General features: G+C 42.0%; 1 protein-coding gene across 2 annotated transcripts; it reads left to right on the forward strand.

Moving 5' to 3' along the window:
* Positions 1 to 398: 398 nt before the first annotated feature.
* Positions 399 to 18,511, forward strand: LOC110483639 (guanylate cyclase soluble subunit beta-2). 2 transcript variants are annotated; one of them, XM_021553654.3, is made up of 16 exons: positions 399 to 448; positions 1,572 to 1,645; positions 2,622 to 2,716; positions 2,911 to 3,071; positions 3,499 to 3,598; positions 4,694 to 4,914; positions 5,002 to 5,107; positions 6,733 to 6,836; positions 8,283 to 8,499; positions 10,022 to 10,342; positions 11,069 to 11,217; positions 13,416 to 13,562; positions 13,726 to 13,880; positions 15,334 to 15,548; positions 15,637 to 15,759; positions 16,453 to 18,511. In XM_021553654.3, the coding sequence occupies exons 1-16, from the start codon at positions 446 to 448 to the stop codon at positions 16,602 to 16,604; spliced, it is 2,343 nt and encodes a 780-aa protein (XP_021409329.1). In that variant the 5' UTR covers positions 399 to 445; the 3' UTR covers positions 16,605 to 18,511. The 2 variants fall into 2 exon arrangements, with proteins under 2 accessions (XP_021409329.1, XP_021409328.1); XM_021553653.3 differs by lacking the exon at positions 399 to 448 and having other exon boundaries at positions 457 to 1,645.
* Positions 18,512 to 19,280: the final 769 nt, after the last annotated feature.

Genomic DNA, 19,280 nt, shown 5'->3' on the forward strand with positions numbered 1-19,280 from the left:
TTCCTCCTTCTAAAGAACCTCCCGGCTCTTTGCTCTCCGGAGGTTGGGACCCGATGTCTCGGCCGTGCCAGTCACTGTCCAGCCGGGGCTCCAGCAGCGGGAAGCGGGACGGGGGACCTGCCGTGAGCTGCCGTCGTGCCGGCGATGCCGTGGCCCCGGGATGCTCCTCGGCATCACTCGGAATTCCAGACACAGCCGCAGCCGCGGGGAGCGCGCCCGTTCTGCGGAAAACAGCCGAGCCCGGGGGGGGCGCGGAGGCGACCCGGGGCACACCGCTCGGGGCCGCTCCGAGCGCCGGCGGCGCGTCCTGCCCGCGGCCACCGAGTGCCACCGAGTGCCACCGGGCGCCACCGCCGCGGGCGAGCGCGGCGGGGCCGGGCCTGGCCGGGCCGCCGCCCCCCGCGCCGGCAGCGGGCGGCGCGGCGGGACCGGCGGCAGCGGCAGGATGGTGAGCGGGGCGGCGGGGCGGGCCGGGACAGACAGACACACAGACAGCTCCTGCCGGGGACCGACAGACAGACAGGCAGCTCCTGCTGGGGGCAGATATGCAGACAGCTAGCCCCTGTCATGCACAAACAGCTGCGCCGGGGACAGACGGGCAGCTCCTGCCGGGGACGGACGGACAGACAGACAGACGGGCAGCTCCTGCCGGGGACAGACAGACAGACAGATAGACGGGCAGCCCCTGCAGGGGACAGACGGACAGACAGACAGACGGGCAGCTCCTGCCGGGGACAGACAGACAGACAGATAGACGGGCAGCCCCTGCTAGGGATGGACAGACAGACAGACGGGCAGCTCCTGCCGGGGACAGACAGACAGACAGACAGACAGACGGGCAGCCCCTGCCAGGGATGGACAGACAGACAGACGAGCAGCCCCTGCAGGGGACAGACGGACAGACAGACAGACGGGCAGCCCCTGCCGGGGACAGACAGACAGACGGGCAGCCCCTGCCAGGGATGGACAGACAGACAGACGAGCAGCCCCTGCAGGGGACAGACGGACAGACAGACAGACGGGCAGCCCCTGCCGGGGACGGACAGCCAGCCGGACGGGCAGCCCCTGCCGCTGGCCCAGCGCAGAGCAGGGGCTGAGCCCGGCTGCCCCGCGCCGGGCCGGGCGCTGCCCCGCAGGCTGTGTGACCGCCCCGCGGCGGAGCTGCTGCCCTGCCCGCGCTGCTCGGCCGCTCTCTCGGCGCTCCCCGGTGCTGCCGGTGCGGAGCAGCAGCGCGGCACGGCCGCGTCCCCGCGGCTGCGGCAGCCGGCCGGGGATGCTGTGCCCGCGCCGCAGCGCTCAGGGCACCCCGGCCTGCCCTGCCTCGGTCCTTCCCTCCGAAACACCGCTGCCTGCTTGCTCGCCCGTGCTGAATGCTCCTGAAACGCCGAGGAAAACGCTGCGCTGTTTGCTATATATAATGGCTGTCCAACACTATTACTTTCTCTTTAGGCCGCCAAGCATTATTACTTTTTCTCTTGCAATATAAAATTAGCAGAGGAATCTGAAATATGAAAAGGTGGTGTTTGAAAGATCAGTATATCTTCTCCATGTTCATATATTTGCTTTTGCAGTATGGATTTATAAACATGTGCCTGAAGTCTTTGGTGGTTGAAAAGTATGGTGAAGAAACATGGGAAAAATTAAGGTAATGTGTTCCCCATAAATGTAGTGCATTGAAAGAAAGTGCTCAGCAATTCAGCAGCAGGGGATATAATTTCTTATTGGTAAATGGTAGCTGATGTGTATCTCAAGTACTTATTAGGAGCAACTAAAAGGGCAAAAGCAAGAGTTTCTTGCCTTGTAACACTTCATCCTCTGATACTAATTTGTCCCAATTAATTTGTCACAACAGATAATTAAAGATGACATTTAGTCTTATAGACAAATTTGCAATAGACTTGCTGGCTGACTGTGACAGTATCGAGAAGTAATTACACTGAAAAGATGTCATCTTTAATATAAAGTCAGTTTAATTCCAGTATTCAGAAAAGCAGCTATCATAGGCTCATAGATCTCATTGGAATCCATAGGTTCCAATCCCCCTGCTGTGGGCAGGGAACCTTCCACTAGACCAGATTGCTCAAAGTCCCATTCAATCTGGCCTTGTTATCATCTCTGGTTTTGTCTTGTTTTTATGAGCTGTATGGAATTTCCAAGATACTTAAATGATATTTAGGTGCCAAATAATCCATCCACCATATATTATCATCCATTGAAGCCAATATAGAAAAAATCAGCAGGTTTGGGAAGCCCCAAGAACTTGATATTGTGGCCACAATGAACAACAAACCAGTAGACAAACTAAGACTCCACTTGCTCTAGCACCCCACAGTATGATGCCCTAATCCTTGAAAGAGTTTACTGTAATGCCATAATGTGAAATAGCAGAAATGGTGAGGTGGACACCACCATTCAGCCATGTTAAAGCAATTTAATGAATTTAAAGCAATTTAATATTATACTTACATCATTAGGTGAAGTAGTGTGTTCCAATATAACACTTGAGGGAGGTTGAGGAGTGCATTCACAGCAAACAGTACTTAAGAAATGTCAGATGGGTCACCCAAGCATGTTGTATTTACAGCACTGCTGAGACAAGAAAATTGTCTTCTCTGTTGTAGGCTGCAGGCTGGAGTCCAGGATTCTTTCTTGACTTTTGAGGTTTACAAAGATGAGATCACAATGCAGCTTGTCGACAAAGCCTGCAAAGTATTAGGTATGTGTTAGCATGCCTCAAAAATGGATCATCCTGGGTCAAGCCTGAGACTGCAGCCCAGGTTTTGTCTCCTGTGCCCTTGAGAATATCTTCCCTATGTTGCAAATTTTCTACCTTCAATCTTAATCCACCTGACAGCATTGCAAGAACTTCCAAACCTTTCTTATTCCTTAAGATATCTTTATTTTTGCCAGGTGTTCCTGCTGACATTGTTCTGAGGGAGTTTGGAAAGTATTTCTTTGAATTCTGTAAGCGCTCAGGCTATGACCACATGCTGAGGACACTGGGTGGAAATCTCTATGAGTTTATAGAGAACCTGGATGCATTGCACAGCTACCTGTCCCTTTCTTACCAGGCAAGTCCAAGTAGTAACTGCTGAGCAGGTATGGATGGACTCTGCCAGAGTTCATAACACAAAGAACAGCATCTCATAGGTGTGAAAAAATAATGAAAAAAAGTCACCAAAGCATGTTCTCTTCTGCTATGTTCTGAAAGAGATTATTCCAAATGTTAGGACAATTTCTAAAAGTTATTGATTTTGACTAGTCCTCAGCATTAGGAATTATTTACTACATTAGCTCTAATGCATAGCAGATTTTTATTCACAGGTGAGAATATTTAATGTTCTGTTTTTCAGCTTATTTATATTACAGTTTATGTTATTAAGGCATGAGATACTTTTGTACAAGTGTAATTTATCAGTTTACTTTTTGAAAAAGTAGACTTTTCCAGAAAAAAGATATCGAGGTTTTGGTTTTGGATTTGTTTGTTTTTTTCTTCAGGAGATGAATGCACCATCTTTTAGAGTAGAAAAGAATGAAGATGGGTCAATGCATTTACATTACTATTCAGACAGAAGAGGTCTGTGCCATATTGTGCCAGGTAATGAGGCTTCATGCAGAGTACAGTTCTGTGCAGTATATATACAGAGTAATCATATATTTGCAGGTGCACTCAGAGTTCAGTATCTTTTTTCAGATGAGGCCTGGCCATGGAATTGAAGCTTGGTAGAGTTCAGTGTGCAGACTCTGAACTCAATATTTCCCTACTGCCTGATCCCTCTTAGCTCCCAGTAAATTTCATCAAAATTTGATGAAATTTTGGATATGAAAACCCAGGCCACGAATGTCCATTCTTGCTGTAGAATTCCCTCCCTTGGAGAAGAATTCAAGTTCATGGTGTGTATTGTGTCTAACTGTTTATTAATTCTCAGTGACTTGTGCTTTCAAATGACCGTGCAGTAGAAATTCTAGTTCAGTTGAAGACATTCATCCCCCCTGTAGTACATCCAGTCTGTGAAACTACTACTGAATCTCTTATCAGCATTTAGCAGCATCTCCAGAGCTGTGTTTGTGCAAGCATTAGAGAGCTACAGGTCTGTAAGAGATTACCATATTGTTTTCTTTCATAAATGATGCTGAACTTAGAAGTTCATCAAAACTTCCCCCTTTGTCAAAACTTATTTGATATTGAAAGCACAGAATTATTTGAAAATGCAGACAGAGCTTTTGATGCCATTTTGATATCCAGTATTTTGCCTAATATCTGACCAGAAATGAGTGAACTGACTGCATGAAAGCGATTTCCTTCCTTTCAAAATACAATATTCTTCAATAACTGAAATAGACTATAGAGCAGAATCTCTTCAGATGCCCTGCACTCTTTGGGTTGATGGGAATTCATATTATGGCTCTATGGCTACCTGAACACATTCTTCAGCTATCCCGCTGAGCTGCTCCTGGTTGAAAATCAGCATTTGTCCTCAGCCAAGGCAAAAGCAGCAGTAACTTTGAAGCTGACCTCCTCTGAGCATATTCTCATCATGGCAGCTGTAGCAAGGATGACATGTGCTGCTTTCTTCTTCCAGAGTTCTTTGGGAAAGTGATTTCTGCAACAGTGAAATTCCGCTGTGGGCTCTCTAAAAAGGGAATTGAAAAGGTTTTGTTCTTGGTACCTTGTCTTTTGTTTCCCCTTCAGGAATCATCGGTGCAGCAGCCCTGGATTTTTTTAACATTGAGATTTCAATGAAAATAGTCAATCAAACAGAAGAAGAAGAAAGAACTGGGAAAAAAGAACATATTGTTTTTCTCGTCACTCAAAACCCCCTATTTCCATGCAAGGAAAGAAATGAATTTTCTTCCTCATCTCAATGTCTTGTTGACACTGAAAAACAAATTGAGAACCAACTGAATAAAGAGGTATTTTAATATTCATTACCACCACATTACTAAAATATATTTAAAATAAAAGCACCCTTGAATTTCCTTTTGGATTTATTTCAACAGGACCTTGAAAAAGTCAAGAATGCAAATGGAGACAGAGGAAACTCTGTTTGTCCTGTTAAGAAAAGTCACTGGAAAACATTAAGAGGAATAATCACATTAGGAAAAGGTGAGAGATCATTCAGAGGGAGCTTGTCATAATTTCTGAGTCTCTTCAGCTGGAAAGTCAGTAAGCCTCCCTATCCCCACCCACCCATCCATTTTGCAGTTATCATTTATATTTCCTCCGCAACTTTTCAAAATGTTTCTGGTTAAGTTTTGTTCAGTTTGACATTGATGATCAGAAAAATTGAAGATAATAAGCATGCTTAGTAATGACAGATGCTTAAGTGGAATATGACCTGTCACTTTTGTCTCTTAAACAGGGCTTTCATCTGAAAAGTGTTCTTCTATAAAATGCCACTGTGTGGTGAATTTGATTCTTCATTCTCATGTCACTTGGTTTAAGGTGCTGAATTTAAAAGTGTGTGTTTCAACTTGGTAGATACTACTCCTTTCCAAAATTATCAACTGCAGTAAATTTTGAAAGCCAAATTACATCCTCCACTACCAAAAGTCTACTGCTAATCTTGTAATCTCTGTTCTTACCTTTATGTATTAGTTGTTTATATATGTTTATAAAATGGAAGGGATTTTTCAGTTACGATCTTTTGATTCCCCAAAAGGAATGAGAATCTAGGTCAGTATTGCCAAGATGACTGCATTCTGGGATGAGAGAAAAATTGAACCTGGTATCACCTCATACAGCATTGCATGCATTACAAGGGCAGATATACTAAGTAAGAAATTAATATATATTCAAAATAAAATTTTAGACTAGCACTATTACTAAAAAAAAAAAAAAATCTTTAGTGATAGGTGTGAGTTATCAAGAGGCAGACTTTGATAAATTAAAAACCCACACTAAGTTCCCCTGAAGCAGTAAGAGGTCTAAAACCTAGGTTCTAAGTTTGCAATATTTTGCACCAATCTCCTGAGTGATTTGGACATTTGTTCTCAGCAGAATTTACTGGACTAACTATCATAACCACCTTCAGGGGGAAAGACATCACTGGAAGTTATAATCTTTTTGATTCTGGTGGGTTACAGGAATCCAAGTTTATGCCATGAAGATCAGATTTTGGGTGCTTCATTCAAAAGTTGAGCTTTTTTGATATTTTATCCATTCTATTCCTTTTACAAAAATATCTGCTAGTAAGCACAAACTACTCTAGATTTGTGACCATTTTGCAAAAAAATCTCAGGGTAAGTAAAATAGAAACCAAACAGTAATCCTGTCTCGGAGACTAAAACCCAGATCACACAGGTTTTTGGTTTTTTTTCTTAGTGTTCTTTAGTAGCTGGCAAAGTGTATTTAATCCATTTCTGTGCACATTTTTGTGGGATGTGCCTGTGTTATATTGCTATGACATCTGCAGATTCACAGAGAAGTAACATCTACAGTTGTTCATCTAATCTTATTTTTTCAACATATTTTCAGACATCTAGTGCTCAGTGTTTTTTGTGTGCTTAAGTTTTAAACACTCAGCCAATTCAGATTAGTTGCTGATTGGCTGTGGATTACACTGCAGAGCATTTAGCACAGATGTGTGCACATTTCTGGGCACACACACAGTTTGCTTTGTCTTCACTCACTATGATACAGGGTCCTGTCTCACTGAGTGATAAAAAGTCATGCTGATTGGTTTTATGAAGTGCAGCCTGATTTAAAACTACACATTTATCTCGCCACAGGTAAGCTCCTGAGAGGATTTGATCCTGTTTATCCCAAGAGCCTCTGGATTGACACAAAAACATTTTGCAATGGACTTCCTTTTCATATGGTTTTTGACAAAGAGGTAGGACAAGTGTGTGGTCAGGGCCCTTAGTTTGCATAAACCTCAGAGGAATTTCCCTTTGTTTTGGCTGTCCTACAGTTGTCTGCTGCAGGTGCTCTGTGTGTGAGTACAGAGTGTGCAGAGTACACTCACTTACAGCATTTGCAGAAATACTCTGTACAGAGACATGCTCTCTATCACTGCAGATAGGAATCTCCTTTGAATTCATTGAGTTTCCCATGTCTGAAACATCTGCAGATATGCCAGCAAGGTTTATTGCAGCAGTCTTATCTGTTACCAAATAGCGAGCAGAATTTTTCAAGGTTTCTGATCACCTTCCTGTCCCTGGATATACCAGAGACATGTCCCACCCTTTAAACTGCCTTTGCATTTACAGTTTCCTGCTCTCCCAGTTTCTAATCCATCCCAAGGCTTTGAGGGCTTTGCTGGCAGCTGAGGCTCCATGTGCTTCCTGAGCCTCCTCCTACATGCTTCTGCTGGGAAAGCATCAGGCAGCATGCAGCCCCACTGGGACCCAAAAATCTCTTTACCTCCTGGGGCAGGATTGAGTCTCCTCTCCTGTGCACACACCTCTGCAGCCCCTGGGCAGGGCTGCCCTCTGGCTGGCTCCCAGCTTGCCTGGGTTCCCACCAAGCTGCAGATCCTCATGCTCTGAACCCTGTGGAGAGAATATTGACTTAAGACAGGAGCAAAGAAAGGAGAAGCTGAGGATGGGACAGCAGAAGAACACTGAATACATTCCCCTCAGGGAACATGTTTTGGTATTGTGCTGATCGAGATTCCAGAGCATATAATCTGCTTCATGCCACTGCCCACATCAGCCAAAGTAAACCTTTCAAGAAGACCAGTATGCTTAATTTAATAAAATTACTAGTGTGCAAAGAAGAAAACTCCAACACCCATTACTGGTAGCCAGGTCAGATCTTCAATAACCAATGACAAGCAGAGAAAAATGTTTCTGTAGAATTTAAGAGCTCATGTAGGGTCAGCAGAGTAAAGGAAAATGACTAAACCATTACACTTCATTAAGAGAAAGTAACCCATGGCATCTATTAGAAAATTAATATTTGCCAAGGCATTTTATGCCACAGTTATTTTCATTTTGGAACACAAGACACTCTGGTATCTCAAATTTTCCCCTGTAAGGCTGTTTGTTTGTGAGGCCTACACAAATGCAAGTAGGGATAATAGCAGGTAGTTTTGGGGGTTTTTCACAATTGACAGGAAGGAACATTTTACTAACAACATTCCTTTCTTGGGGCTCTGTCTTGCTATGAAGAGCATGCATTTTGGGCTATGTAGAAATACTCTGACAAGGTAGAAACTTTGCTCAGAAATAAGCCACGTGCTCTAGAAGGGCTAAGTGTGTGGAAATGTATGAACAGTTGCTTGGTCTGAACTCAAAGGGACTCGAATTATAACATTGGTCCATATTTTCTTTTTAAGCTCAAAGTGAAGCAAGCTGGGGTGAGCATTCAAAAGATTGTACCTGGCCTTCAGACCATGGGCATCTGCTTGGATCAGTATTTCAGGATCGTTCACCCAGAAGTACCCTTCACCATCGCCAGCATTCAGAAATTCATCAACAGCCAATTTGTTTTCCAGACTAGGAGAGAGATGATGCCTGAGTCATGGAGAGAACGGCCAATGCTGGAGCTAAGAGGTACTTTAGTGTTTTCAATAGCATAAGTGCTCATTTTAAATCAGGAATTACTCTGAGGTGCACTCCTGACCTCACTCAAGTCCTGTAAACAGCCTTTGGGCAGTGAGGAGATTAGATGATTCTGTTTAGAGAAGCAGTAGATGCTTGTCCACAAATTCTGCTATCACCTCTCCAGATTTTGAAGGCTTTTGGCCAGAAGCAACAACTCTGTTCGTATTTGAAAGGCTTAGAAATATGGTGATTTTCTGATGCTGCAAAACCCACATGTGAATACATATTTTGTTTTTAATTTATGCCTTTGAGGGGAGTTATTTGCTACTGGCTGGGTTTCCAATGTGATTAAAAATAGATTCGTTCTCTGTGCTTTTATTTTTTCTAGCACATTTTCAGGTTCTAATTTCTGTCTTCACGCACCCCCCCCAAAGCCACGTAAGAGAGTTTATCAGCTAAAATTATCTCAGCAAAAAAGATACTGTATTTGCTTTATTTTTACTGAGAGGACTGAATGTGGGATGATCCTCTGCTTGATGTAATTAACTGTAATGGCATTTAGTTTAATTGTTATGTGACTTCAGTTTTTCCTTTCTGAACTATGTAATGTGACCTAATTTTTTTGTGTCTCCTTTCACCTTTATGTAAGGATTGTCAAATCTTGTTTTCCAGAGATTCAGAAAAAAAGCATTTAGGGACAATCTTGAAAAAAGTATGCTACCAAAGCAAGGAACTTTGAGCAGTCATGGGTACAATTGTACTTTCTTTTATGCTCTAGGGGTTAGTTCACATGTATTTCTGATGTTTCAATCCTCTGAGTTTTAAAGCTGCTCATCCAGTAGTCCTGGTGAAGAAGTGAGGGAGAAGGAAAAAAAATAGGAATTCCTAGATTGTTGTTTAGAAAACAATCATACGTAGTAGTAATAGTAGTAATAATAATAATAATAATAATAATAATAATAATAATAATAATAATAACAACACATCAACCAAACCAAAAAAACTATATTCCCCACCAAAAATCCCTTTTACCTTTATTTTTGTTACTGCTTATTTAGATTATGATAGTAACTGAAAGCTCCAATTTCCAGGGAGGAAAGTGCCATTGACTTTACTGGGACACAAACTATGCACTGTGAAATGAAACTTCAACTGTTTTGCTTAATCACTGAGTCTCAGTTCCCCTGTGCATGATTCTGACTGGCTGGCTTTGGGAACAGCCCAAGAACTAGGAGGAGAGGAAGGGAAAATGCAGAGAGGAGCAGAAAGGAGAGATGTGAGCAATAGAGTTCCTCATGAGGAGGAGGGACTTGAATCCTAGTTGGGCTCTGCCCAGCACCTGCAATGACATGTTCCAAAATTTTGTTATTGGCTCCTCTGAACAAGTTCACCTCGAATTCCTGGGAAATAAATGCCTGTGATCATCCAGGCCCTACAGAAACCCATCGACCTTAGAACTCATCCCCTAAAATTAACACCAGTAATGCTGAGCAGACTGCTGAAAAGCCTTGCTGACACTTGTCCCACCCAGGCCAGATGATGTGGATGGAGTCCCTGCAGTGCATGCTCTACCTCTGCTCGCCCCTGCTCCGCACGCTGCACGAGCTGGAGGAGCGGCAGATGCACATCGCGGACATCGCCCCTCACGACGTCACCAGGGATTTGATCCTCCTCAATCAGCAGCGACTGGCAGAGATGGAGCTCTCCAGCCAGCTGGAGAGGAAGAAGGAAGAGCTGCGGATCCTGTCGAAGCACCTGGAGGAGGAGAAGAAGAAGACTGAAGCTCTGCTCTACGCCATGCTTCCCCAGCACGTGGCCAACCAGCTGAAAGAGGGGAAGCGAGTTGAGGCAGGTGAATGAACAGGATGCATTTGGGATGTGGGATTTGTGCAACAGGGGGTGGTGATAGAGAGATTGGGGTGCTGACACAGCCCCTTTGCACTGCCCTGGAGTCCATCCTCTACTTGGTGACATCCATCATAGGAGGATGATCACAGACCCTTAATTTTGCTGGTAATAATAATTAGGCTATTCTTTCAAAGAAGCTTTGGAAGCTCTTTGCCAAAATTGTTCCTTAGATGGTGAAAAGTGGTAGTAGCTGCCCATTCCGTGAACAAAATTCAGTGTTTCAGCAGTAATCTGAGATTTTGGTTTTAACATGGGTATACAGGAAAATGAGGCCTCAGAAGTGAAGGGAATAAACCAAGTGGTCTTTGCTAGAAAATTCTCCTAGTATCTCTATGCTATTTATAAATGTAGGATCATGATGATTCCCACTGTTATTAAGAGTAGCAATAATATGCTTAAATTCCTATTAATAAGTACATATATGAAATTAGGGATAACGAGTTAAGTATTTCCTGTATATGGTGCATTCAGATGTTTGGGTTGTTTGAGATGTGCAATTATTCCTGTATTGATACACTCTTATACTGGCACCTCTCCTTCATCTCAGCACCTGTGTGTCATTATTACAATCACACACAGAGAGGCCATAGAATGATCTTTCCAAACAAGTCCCAAACAGATACTGTGATTGTCCAGCCATTAGAAATACCACTGCTCTTTCTGCCCACAGGGGAGTTCAAGGAGTGCACTATATTGTTCAGTGATGTGGTGACCTTTACCAATATTTGTGCCCAGTGTGAGCCAATTCAGATAGTTCTCATGTTAAATTCAATGTACCTGAGATTTGACAGACTGACCACAGTGCATGATGTGTACAAGGTAGGTACTGATCAAAAAAAGGCTGCAGAAATTTTTGCTGGGTTTTTTGTTGTTGTTGTTGTTTGTTGTTTGTTCGGGTTTTTGTTTGTTTTGGTTTTAAGTGTACTTAAATCCTCTTCACCACAGCATCATTGTTGGTTAAACCATAAAATATTACCCATTTGTAGTGGCCACACAACCTGAAAAACAGGGAGAAGTGGACATTATTGGACAGGAACACAACTTCTATCATAGCCTAAAGTCTCTTTCCACAATGCTAATGCCAGAATGGCTCTTCTTTCATATATCTATCTCTCCCTTCTTTCTCAAATGCCTACCCAATATAAATAATTTGCCTAGTTCTTTTATTTGAACCTCTTCTAAATAGGTCACTTTGTCATTGTCTCTTTTGGTGGGAAATAGCATTATAGACAATACCCAGACAATAGCTAGACTTCTGTTTCAAGGAGACCTTCAGCAATGGTATCATCTCCTGCTAACCCCCACAGAGCATCAATTAGACCTAGACTGTACATGTGGTCTCCAAACTATGCTGGAAAGATCAGAGCCCTGGCTGGCCTATAACAATAGTGTTACTAACATTTCAGAGGTACCAGAGTTGATGTGCTGAAGAACAGTTCCTAAGTTTCTGTCTGTCCTCAGCCCATTAAATATTTAGGAAGGCAGAAATAGTAAAGGGTGAAATCCAAATCTCATTTATTCTTTGCTCAGGCAAGGCTTGCAGTTCATCCCACAATAAATTGTACTGGGAAATCAGAAGTGTTTCTTCCTTGGCAAGGAATCTGTGTTCAATAATTGAAGAATCCAGGATATGGCCCACAGATTTCAGGATGAATTAGCATCATATTCCATCTAAATCATCCATCATAAGTAAATGATCTGTCACTATAATAATCTCCTTTTGAAGCCTGCATATAACTCCTATTAATTTTGAAGGAAGTTACTGGGGTACCGAGAGCAAGGATGAGATTACTATTGCAGGGAATTGGGAAAGCAATGAAATAGTGACATTGATCAAAGAAACTTGGCCCAAGCTTATAAACATCTGAAGTTATGAATACATCTTGTTAAATTAAATCTTCTACTATGCCTGAAAAATAATTAGGGTATCTATTTGCATTAGTAGCTTTTTACAGTTGTTTTTAATTTGTTACAGAAAATTTCTGGCATCACTGTGGGTTTGGCTGTCTGATAGAAAGCATGGACAGGAACACATTCTTTGAGATTGAAGTGCAGGACTGTTTTAAGTCATTGTGTTAATGAATAAACCCAATATTAAATTATGTTTCTACTCTCCTGTTGGTGTTAATTTTTAAGAAAGCCAATTAGTCTTATCTAAAAGGTTTCTTTTTTTACTGATAATAAATGGGCCAGTGAAACCTCATAAGTGCAGTTTTAAAAATTTTATTGTCAAGTAACATGATTTTGCAGTGAATTTTGAACATTTAAGGAGTCTCTGTTTCAAGCAGGTCTGTTCTATTCCCAGGAAAATTTCTGGCATGAAAACAAAATGCAAAGTATTTCTCAGGTACTTTAGCATGCATTTCAAGGAGACTGGATGCCTGAAGGAGGATGAACCCTTCAGCATTTGTTTCACAGGCTGCAGCTGTTGTGGGAAAACAGCTGGTTGTAGGGAAGGATGCTCCCAAAATGTTTAGCTCACCCTCTGTTCTGTGAGATCCTTGAGACTGGAGGTTCCTTAATTTTGTGTGAACCCCTTAATCATAATAAACAGTGGATGGGCTCCCTTGCTTTATTGTGACTTTAAAAAAAATAAATCTCTCTCAAACAAGAAATATGCTTTTAGCACCAGTTGTGAATTAGAGCTAATTAACAGCACTCATCTATCAGGTAACTTCCTGACTCAGGAGGCTGTGCTTATACCCGGATCTGCCCTGGGTAAGAGGAAGGCAAACAGTCTGACACTTGCACAGCCCTTTCTCCTTAGGGTCTCTCACAATCATATCTAAAGTGGGTCAAGTGAGCAGGGACAGAACGCGATGAAATTTTTAGTGTGAAGTTAAGGAAAGGATCTCCATCTCAAGGAAACTCATGTGTGTTAAAGCTTTTCAGTGACTGGAAGCATCTTTTAAGAGAAAGGAGCAGTTGATGCAGATGAGAAGAGCCCTGAAGAGCAAAACACTAACCTGAGTGAGATGCATCTGGCATGCTCATGTGCTTGTCCCTCTCAATTAAAGGTGGAGACGATTGGAGATGCCTACATGGTGGTAGGGGGGGTCCCTGTGCCTGTACCCACTCATGCAGAGAGAGTTGCTAATTTTGCCTTGGGCATGATAATGGCAGCCAAAGGAGTACAGAACCCAGTTTCTGGAAATCCTATCCAAGTAAGTTAACACAAAAGTGCATGTGTGTCTGTCTGCTTCTTGTGCCGAGATTCTGATTAATGTATTGCAGCAGCACGTCAAAAAGCTGCTCTGGCTCCTCTTTGGCTTTGTTAAATGTTAAATAACAAGTGACATTTCTGGGGGGTGTTTTATCTTTGTAAAGATTCGAGTTGGGATCCATACAGGTCCTGTCCTGGCGGGGGTTGTTGGAGAAAAGATGCCTCGTTACTGCCTGTTTGGAGACACGGTGAATATCGCCTCCCGCATGGAGAGCCACGGCGTCCCCAGCAAAATCCACCTCAGCTCCAGTGCCTACCAGTGAGTCACTCTGAGGGGAACCTCACCTGCTAAAATCCAGCCTTGGCAGCTGCACCTTTCAGTGTAGATGGTGCTTAGTCACTCATTTAAGCAGCTTGTAAGGGGAAGTCACTGCTTGTAAAGAATCTTATTTTTTCCTAATTATTCCAAACGTACTTATATATAGAAGCAGAGGTTTGAGAGTCTCCATCCTAGAGAGCAAAAATATTTAAAAAATGGTGATAACTTATTTGGAAATACTGATAAATTAATGTAGTGCTAGAAAGACAGAACATTTAGAACATTTAATAACAAAAGGCTTAAAATCTCTCTGAGTACCATAATTTTTAGCGAAACAGTTTCATTTACACTTACTAAGGATTAACTGCATAAACAGCTATCCTCTTCATGCTGTAATTTACTTTCCAGAAACTCACGTTAGTAAAAAATTAATACTTCATTTCCAAGAACTTTATGTATGCATAAAATGTGTATGCAAGAATGGAAGCAAAGACAAACTACAAAGGAAGGAGTACAACAACATTGTCTGGGCACATAGGAATGATGGGAAAATGAGAACTCAGCTGGCATTGAAATGGGAAACAAAGTTCAAAGGCAGTCAGAGGAGCTCTGGAATGTTAGAATATAAATAGAAACATGGACCTGCTGTGGCAGGTGATTTAGTGACAGTGCCCTGAAGAAAGGCTGAGTTACTCAAGGCCTGTCTTGCTTTGGGCTTCACTGGCGAGATCTTCAAGGTCCCTGCACTGAGAGTCAGGGTTCAAGGAGTAGGTGAACTACGAGTACTGGAAGAGGATCAGAGCAGGGGTCTTTTGAGACATCTCCATCTACAGAAATGCATAGGAGCAGAAGGGTAATGAGGTAATGGGAGCTGGGTGATGGCACTGCAGAGCTGCTGGCTGTCAGCTCTGGCAGGCCATGACTGTCAGCACTGCAGCAGCTGAAGAAAGCTACAGCTATATGGAAAAATGGCAAGGGTGACATGGTGAAACTGCAGGCTGATCAGCCTCATGTCAATCCCAGAGAAAATCAAATGGCCATTTCTGGACACATGAAAAAGGCAATTGGGAATAGCAAGTCTGGATGTAAAATAAATTAGTCAGTCATGCTTGACGGACCTGATTGCCTTCTCTGATGAAATGACTGGGGATAATTCTGTCTAGCTGATATTGGCTGCCTCAGTTCTTAATTTCTATTTACTGGTAAATAAGAACTCTCCACCCTACTGAAGTATTTGACTATGTGATTCAGTAATTTTTGATCAGGCTGTACGTGTAATGCTGTGAAAGCACAGTAGGCTTGAATAAACAGTTGAAACAAATCCTCAGTTTTTCACAAATTGAGACTCTTTTTCCCAGACTGTTGTGATTTGATCACTCAGCTCTTTTAAAACATCAGTGTCATTTTTACTTGTGTTGAATTTTCATGTGCCATTTTGCTTCTGATACTTTAGGTGCCTAAAATACAAGAATTTTGAGATTACTGAAAGAGGAGAAATAGAAGTAAAAGGCAAAGGGAAAATGCACACGTACTTCCTCATTAGAAATAAATCTGCAACTGAGAATGAGATTATGGGAAGGCCAATGAAAGATTTAGATTCTGGCCATGAATCAGTTCACTCCTTTCCAGAATGCAAGACTGAAACTGTACCAAGTTCTCATCAGCCAGGTACAGTCAACTCTACACGTATTTTCCTCCTTGAACAAATGAACATTATTACAATCCAATTAAACGTCCTTTTGTGTTTTTCTTTCAGCTACTCAGACTCAGCAAAAGAAGGACCAGATCCCAACTATTGCAATGAAGTATGTTGATGGCCCCACAGATGCACAAAACAGCCTCAAAAGAAGAAACCAGATGAAAGCTGGAGATTTAACAGGTAGCTATTTAGTTACATCTCACAAAGACCACAGAACTAGGAAGTAACTGATGCTTAATCTTGCAACTTCTTTTTATTAATCTTCTAAATAACCATAGTTTTGTCAAGCCAGAAATTCATGCCAATGTTACCCTTCTGCATAATCTATAGGGCCAGACAAATTTCACCTTTGGAGCAATCCCAGGTGTTGGTTTGCACTAGTGAGAAAGAAGCTGATAGAGCTGTCAAACCCCAGAGCCCTTCTGGGAGGACAAATAGAATGGATAAACAGACAGCTTTTCACAGGGACAGAGCCATGAACTGTTCATGTACACATCTTTTCCTAGGAAAGATGTAGTTATGGGGGAGCCTTACCAACTCAAGAGAGGCCTCCTGCCTGCTGCAGGAGTCAGAAGGATTTATTGCAATGCTCATGTTCTGTGACCAAAGTTAATTTCCTTTGAAGTAGCTGATACTCAGATAACAGATTTGATGCCATAACAACCTAATCTAATGTAGCAAGTCTTGTAGTTCTATTTATGTGTTTTGTGGATTTTAAACAGACTAAATATGTTGTCACTGATTACTAGAAAATATTTTACTGCCTTTCCTCCCACCTGCTTAGATGTGGTGGTTAATCTAGTATGTGGTGTGCTGTCAAACAGAAACCTCTCTGGTCTTAAAAACTCACAGTGCAGGAGTGTTTCCTTTCAGGCCAAACTTGTGATTCCAAAAGTGATGGGAGTCTCCATGGCAACCAGCATGCAGATGATGGTCCTCGTCCTCCAAACCAGGGAAGAGTCAAACCTGCTGCTGAAGAGCCACAGAACAGAAATGTTCGCTCTAATTTTTGCACTTTACTCTAAGTTTCTTACTTTTACATTAAACGGATAAATTTTATTATGATTTTGTGCATTTTGCTGTTATGGGACTGATTTTGTATATGAGTATCACATGATTTTGTAAAAAAAAAAAAAGAAAAAAAGACATTTCATCACAGGTTTCAGTAAAAATAAAACAGTGGAGGAAATGTTTTTAATCCATCTACATGGGCCATATAATACTCCCAGTAGAGAAAGAAACCCTAGAAGGATGCTTTAAAGATGCATTATTGCATGCTATAGATGAGGATTTTCAGCCTTTGCCACATCCTTGTATAAAAATCATGTGTTGGTATCTGATGCAGCAATCGAGAAAGAGGTGACTCATCCAGCTAGAAATATTCCTACTCAAATGAGCATTTGCCATAAAAGAAACATTCCCTGAAGTGACCATCTGTCTTGACTCCAGCACAGCCAACAACTTCCCCATGTAAGGTTAGCAGCATTCCACCTATGTTTTAACTGCAATAACAGCCTAATTTCTTAACTAATCTTTGGTTGGGTATTATGAAGTACAAGTGCAGAATAGATCTAAAATAACCTGTATTTTTGCATTCTGAAGAGAGAAAAATGTGTACTTGATAGCAGCCAACAGTAAAAAAGCACCTGTGGTCTCTGAACCAGCCATACGTACTGTGCATAGAAGAACATGGAAATGGTAGAGTTACAAAGCATCATATTTGTCACAACACTGAAGGACTGTTCAAGGCCTACAGCCTATTTGAAACCTTCAGATGAGTTTCAAGTTTCTCATTTTTTTCACCCCAGCTACACAAAAAAACCAAAACATTCGGGTCTGCAGAAGGAGACTGTCAGTGCTGGAATTAATGCTGCTTGCATAATTGAAAACAACAGCATTACTTGGGATCAGAGGCTGCTTAAACTGAAATACTTCCATGCTGGTATATTCTTAGATTATTCCTGATCAGAAATGGGAGAGAAAATTCGAAGCTCATTTGCCAGAGATTTCAGAGAGAGGAGCAAAAATACAATGGATAGTAAGGTTATAGACAACTTGGTGCATCATAAATTGTGCTCTCACTCCTATAAATGGAGCTTGGAATAGGTGGATGACTTTGACAGAAGATGTGCCCTGCACACTGATTTATTACCTTTGGCTGTGGATTCATTGACTAAGGATGCAGGCATGAGACCAATGTGAACTCTGGGCAAGAACTCACTGGAGAAGGTGATATTGTTACTCCTCTGTGACAGTCTGGAGCATCATATTTCCACCTCTGTGTCTGCAGCAAGAGTGAGGCTCTTTAAACACCAGACAGAGAGCTAAGACTGATGAAAGGCATCTCCTCTTTATAGTATAGCCAGATGAAATTTCACCTGGTTAGATTTTTTTTTTCAAATCTCTGAGACAGGAGCTCAGCAGCTCAGTCTACAGGAACAATTAGTGCAATTAGAGCAGCAGAGGAGGATGCACAGAGTGAAGCATCAGTGCTGTTCTCCACTAAAGAGGTGTTCCAGGGGTTTGCCAGGTGTAGTCCCATGCAATGAGCACCTGTTAGCTTTTGGAGCACCTCATGAGCACATGCTCTGGCTTAGCTTATCCAGAAGAGATCCATTTAACACTTGCTTTGCTTAAACCTGCCCTTCTGAGCAATCTATGGGTGTTTAATATTGGAATGTTTTAATTGCCAGTAAGTGCTCCATGGTAAGTTACTTCATGCTGTGCTGTGGTAAAAATGGTGTGCTCAGTGGTTTCTCTGTGGCATCTGCTACAATCTGGTTCTCCTGGAGGTGCAGAGCTCGGTCAAATCTGCTCAACTGCTTCTAAAAATTAATGTGCCTGTGCATCCTCATGTGTTCTTAAATCTGTAGGGACTTCTAAAGACTGCAAAAATATAATTCAGAAATAAATCTTTTCATTAACATACCAACTGTCATTTGTCAGTGATTACTTTGATTCCTGTCCCTCTTTTCCCTTCCACGTTTTCTATTCTCCTTTTCCTCTGGGCCTACAGAAGTGCTCAGTCTTTGTGTCAGTCACATATCTACAGTAAATGGACACAAAAAGGGTGGAGAAGAGAATTCCCACCACTGCCTCATGGAAGCTGAGACTTAAAAAAATTAAAAGTTGAGACTTTTGAAAGCTTTCTGAAACATATGGATTCCCAAATCCCATTAAATCTGGTGTTAAAACCTTAACTGTAAAAGTTTGGGTACCTTAAAGGTCCCAGGGCCAGATTTTTCAAAGACTTTTGTTACTTTTCTGATGGAAAATAACTGGATTTAGGTGCTTAATTGAACACATATGCAGTGTTTAATTCCCACAAATGAAGCTTTCCTTAAAACATTAATAAAACCTTCTCTGTAAAGCCTTCTAAAATGGGCTCTTTAGTAAACTTTCCATACTGGAACCTCATTTGCATTAATTCATTACTTCTGACATAACAATGCAATTCTATATAGATCCAGGCTGAACATAAAAATACACAAATAAAATAGCAGTGAAATTGAAATTATTACTTCAATGGTGAGAATACATTAAAACTGCACTTGAATATAAAAAACTATGGTGAAATTCAAAATGAAAAAAACCCACACCATCTCATAGAAGTACACAACATCATGGAAAATTCAGAGGGGTTTTTCTTCTACTACGTCTCTGCTTCCACCTTAGAAAACTCAAGACTTTAAGAGTAGACA

Source organism: Lonchura striata, chromosome 9 (assembly GCF_050655825.1).
Source record: "Lonchura striata isolate lonStrDom1 chromosome 9, ASM5065582v1, whole genome shotgun sequence".
Lineage (NCBI taxonomy): Eukaryota > Metazoa > Chordata > Aves > Passeriformes > Estrildidae > Lonchura > Lonchura striata.

Excerpts from the sequence above, each read along its gene's own strand:
- LOC110483639 (XM_021553653.3), top strand. The coding sequence starts at position 1,509 with ATGAAAAGGTGGTGTTTGAAAGATCAGTATATCTTCTCCATGTTCATA. Across the intron at positions 2,717-2,910 it reads CAAAGCCTGCAAAGTATTAG|GTGTTCCTGCTGACATTGTT; the intron begins GTATGTGTTAGC and ends TATTTTTGCCAG. Across the intron at positions 3,599-4,693 it reads TCTGTGCCATATTGTGCCAG|GAATCATCGGTGCAGCAGCC; the intron begins GTAATGAGGCTT and ends TTTCCCCTTCAG.